The sequence below is a fragment of the Limulus polyphemus genome, unplaced genomic scaffold (genome assembly GCF_000517525.1).
Source record: "Limulus polyphemus unplaced genomic scaffold, Limulus_polyphemus-2.1.2 Scaffold1985, whole genome shotgun sequence".
Taxonomy (NCBI): Eukaryota; Metazoa; Arthropoda; class Merostomata; order Xiphosura; family Limulidae; genus Limulus; species Limulus polyphemus.
In genome coordinates this window covers 101,008-105,122 of record NW_013667595.1, presented here as the reverse complement: position 1 = coordinate 105,122, position 4,115 = coordinate 101,008, and the positions used below count along the sequence as shown (strand labels likewise).

At 30.2% G+C, this 4,115-nt stretch overlaps 1 protein-coding gene across 5 annotated transcripts in view; it reads left to right on the top strand.

Annotated features, from left to right (window-relative positions):
• LOC106465571 (protein unc-80 homolog) overlaps window positions 1-4,115 on the top strand; it is a 138,172-nt gene that overhangs the window by 114,812 nt on the left and 19,245 nt on the right. For all 5 annotated transcript variants that reach the window (XM_022393494.1, XM_022393492.1, XM_022393493.1 and 2 more), the window contains exon 41: window positions 3,488-3,583. In XM_022393494.1, coding sequence (XP_022249202.1) covers window positions 3,488-3,583 — 96 coding nt within the window. The remainder of the gene's footprint in view (window positions 1-3,487; window positions 3,584-4,115) is intronic.

Genomic DNA, 4,115 nt, shown 5'->3' with positions numbered 1-4,115 from the left:
CCTTATTTTCAATAAGCAATCCTGAAAAATATTTGGGGGTGCTTAACTTTTTTCCAGGTGTATATATCTTTAACAGTTTTTAGGTTTGTTGTTTTCCCTGGGAGGACACATGAGACTGCATAAACTATGGCTAAATCCAGTAGTTTCCAAATGTGTATATACACATATTGGAATGAAAGCTTTATTTTTCAAAAGTAGAATGATGAAGTATTGATAATTACATTAGCAGGCTTCTTTTGTTGACCCTATGGTTGCATAATCCCCTCTGAAATCAAAAAGACTAGCTTGCTGTTTATGCAGCTCCTCTGTTTTATGAGTAAGCCAGTAAGCATAGTTATCTATGTAGTTTGCTTGCTTTGATCTGAAGTTATTGATAATAACTAATTTAATATAAAAAACACAGAGTATTCTTAATTCAAAACAACTATAATAAATAGTTATATACATATATACAAGTGGAACAGATACTCCTTGTCCAGGTCTCCTGTTTTCTTCACCAGTTCTAATATCTGTGTCTTCAGGAGCTCCCAAAGCATAAGCTATTACTATTAAACATGCCTTCTAATAAAGTAAAAATCATTAAAAGTCAAATAGCTGTTTTTTTGCATTGTGAATTAGCAGACTTCTCCTTACTAACCAAGATAGTAATGACAACAACAAAATCTATAATATTTCATTACAGACAATAATGTGACAAAGGCACATGACTCTGACAATATGTTACTAATCTTCAGTGTTTGCCTTATTAACATTGAATGAAATTAAGACTATTTTGTCTTACAATAAACAATCAGTGGAAGTGAGTGTTAATGTTTTAAATTAAATATCCAAAAGTTTCAATCCACAACTGTAAAATTTTAATCTTAATAAATTTGTGCACTAACAGAAACCTGGCATGCTTTATAGTTTTAAAGCATCAACCTTACAATCTGGTAAATATGCTTATTGTTTTAAAAAGTAGCTGTTTTACCCATAAATTATCTATAAAATAACATCAGTAACAAAAGCCGCAAGTTTTCTGAATTACAATTAAAAGTTAAACCTAGCATACATCTATATATATATATATTGTCAACTCCATCATTTCACATCAATAACAATAAATGATCAATACCATTACATTATCAACTTTTTTTATACATCCTATCTCATACAATGTGTTAAAACTGTTTTTTGACACGAAATTATTTTTACTCATGTTTTACTGATAACATATACTTATATATATATATGAAAACAACAAATTTTGTAATTGAAATTGTTTTAATGTATTTTTAAAATTATGTTATTTGAAAACCAGACACTTTGTGTGAACAGATAAGAAATACCATAAAAAATAATTAAGTTGATTGATTACCTGAACCTCGCTTGGTGTGAAGTACAGATCTCTAATATTGTTGTTGAAAATTGCTTTTCTTGATGAATGGTGTTTTAACACATGATATTTTATAAGTGGTTTCTGTGTATGGCTGGTTTTATGTTATTGAATTGCAGTGCTTTTTTATCTCCTTAGAATTTTACTTTTCTACTTTTTCAGTAGTGTTTCAGTTTTTTCAACAAACCTGTTGATAATGCACTAAGAAAAGATAATTAGAAGGTTAAGGAAAGACTGCAAATATACAGAATATTAGCACTTAACCATAGATTAGCACTTGACTATAGATGTCAACAGTTTTTAGAAATCCCTTGTGAAAGGAAGGAGTTTTAAAAACCCTTATTTGTAGAGGATTTAGATTCAGATATATGAGAAAGTAATCCTGTTGACAGCTATAAAAATTTTCCAGTTACCATAATTCACTAATCTGATTAAACCATGTCCAAGAATGTTGAAACATTATTTTATAATTAATTATACTTAGATAGACTCTTAATTTAGTAGTAAATTCCACAATACAAAGAAGTAAAAGTTATTTTATGTGCTTAGTGATGATATTCACATCTGTAATTACTGAATATTGGTATAAAGTATTGGAAATAGTTATGGGAACAGTGAATAGAATGGACATAAATACAAATATTGTTGGATTGTCTCTCTATTGTTTGAAAATCAACTGCATCAGAGTACAGCCATTTTTTGATAATTTACACTATGATTGGCTGTCCTTCAACCAATCAGACAGTGCTACATCAGCATGATGCCTCTAAAACTACAAGAAATCATATTATTCCCAGCAGTAATGTACTGAATGTACTCATGGCTTCCAGGACAGAAATGCCATATGTGACAGATTGAATTGAAATTCTATGTTTAGGTAGAAATTACACAGAAACTCTAAAGGGGATACATGAAACTGTTAGTGTTGTTATTGGAACCAAAGTAAAAAGCATAAACTCTTAAAAAAAGAGTATGTTCTTTATGTGATGCATGACAATCCAGTAGAAATTTCATCAATGACGTAGATTAAGTACAAGTGTAAATGTTACCTCCAGAACAGTAAGGTTCACATTTAGCATAAAGTGGCTTGAACAGATGTGTAGGCTCAAAAATCACTACTTAGGAGAGAGGACCGAACAAGACTGAAATGGGCATCAACATATGTGGTGACATTCCAGATCTTATCGTATAAGGTCTGCACTTTTATACTATGTTTTCTGGTAAAATCTTTCAATGTTTGTTGAAATAGTTTTTGCGAGTGTCAAGTGAGTAGTAATAGTATGTTACTTCCTTTTCTGTTGTTCAGTTTCAAAATAACAGTCTTTAATGTATTGAATATATGTGACGGTATAAATTCTTCCCGAGGAACTTCAGCGATACAAGTCCTTTCTTAAATAAAACTAGTTTATTTTTTCTCAATACAACTTTGCAATACACTTAATTTCCACAGTCACTTTAACTTAGCTATAATTCACACTTTACTTATGGCTTGACTCGATTATCTGTTTGTATATCTCTCTATCTGCAAAATTATCTCTCCGCTTTATTTGCCAGACTTATATACTAAAATAGAGGGCGTCTGGCAAACACTCGGGCCTTCATGATCCTTCTAGAAACTCATCACGTGTTACCAGCGTCACGTGACTTCCACTGTCGTAAAAAATTTTTATTCACTTTCTTGGTAGAATACACCAAGCATTAGATTATATAATTGTTTTGGACTCCAGTTCATTAAAGTGGAGTATTTCAGTTTTTTGGAGTTTTTTTTAAGGCACTTCTAGTAGATATGTCTTTGTAAGTACCATAGACTTGTCTTTGTAAGTACCGTATATTTGAAAATGGGGATGTTTTGTTTTTAATTTCCAAACAAAAGATTAAGATACTTTTGTGGGTGTTAAATACATTTAACACAGGGAGTAGACTATTTATCCTTGAATTTCTTGCCATTATGTGTATAAAATACATTTATTATAGGGGCATAAAATGTATTTTTGAATTTTCTGTCAAGCCAAAATAAGTATACCTAATATTTATATCTACCTTCAAGATATAAACTTTAAAAGATGTGGATCCCCATGTATCTTTCTTATTGATGTTTCCTTCTTCATTCAGGTCTAAAAGTGATGATTGTCTGTTTCGAACATGAGTTAGCAGGAGAATGGTATAAGATTGCTCGTTGTATCCGTGAACTTGGAAACAAGCTGTTTGGTAAGCGTTTAATAACTTATACTCTAATAGGTAAGTAAACCTGAATCAGGTAAAGTAGAATATCTTTTATTAAACAATATGGTATTGTTTTGATTTGAATTACTTGATCACTAAAATCTTCAAACTTCAAAATAATATAATGTGATCATCAATAAGTTATTATGTAAGCTTTAATTAAATGATATGTTAGTGCTTGGATCTGAGTTTCTTGATCACCTTCATATTCTTACTTCATCATAATCTGAATGATATACTAATGATTAAATTAACATATACAAACAATGTTGTGACTTAGAAAGTGATAAATTTGTGATTTATTACACAGGCCTGCAGTGGTTTTATTGTCTTGAAATTTTTACATGTTCTACAGTAATTCCTGCACGCTGAATCTGAAAATAATATCCATTTTTCTTCATCACGTACAGATTTTTCACAAAACGTCATATTTACTTTTACATAAGTGAATAATTTTCATTCAAATCAGGTCACATTTTATATGCTTAAAATGTTGACAACCACTGGCTATAGATTT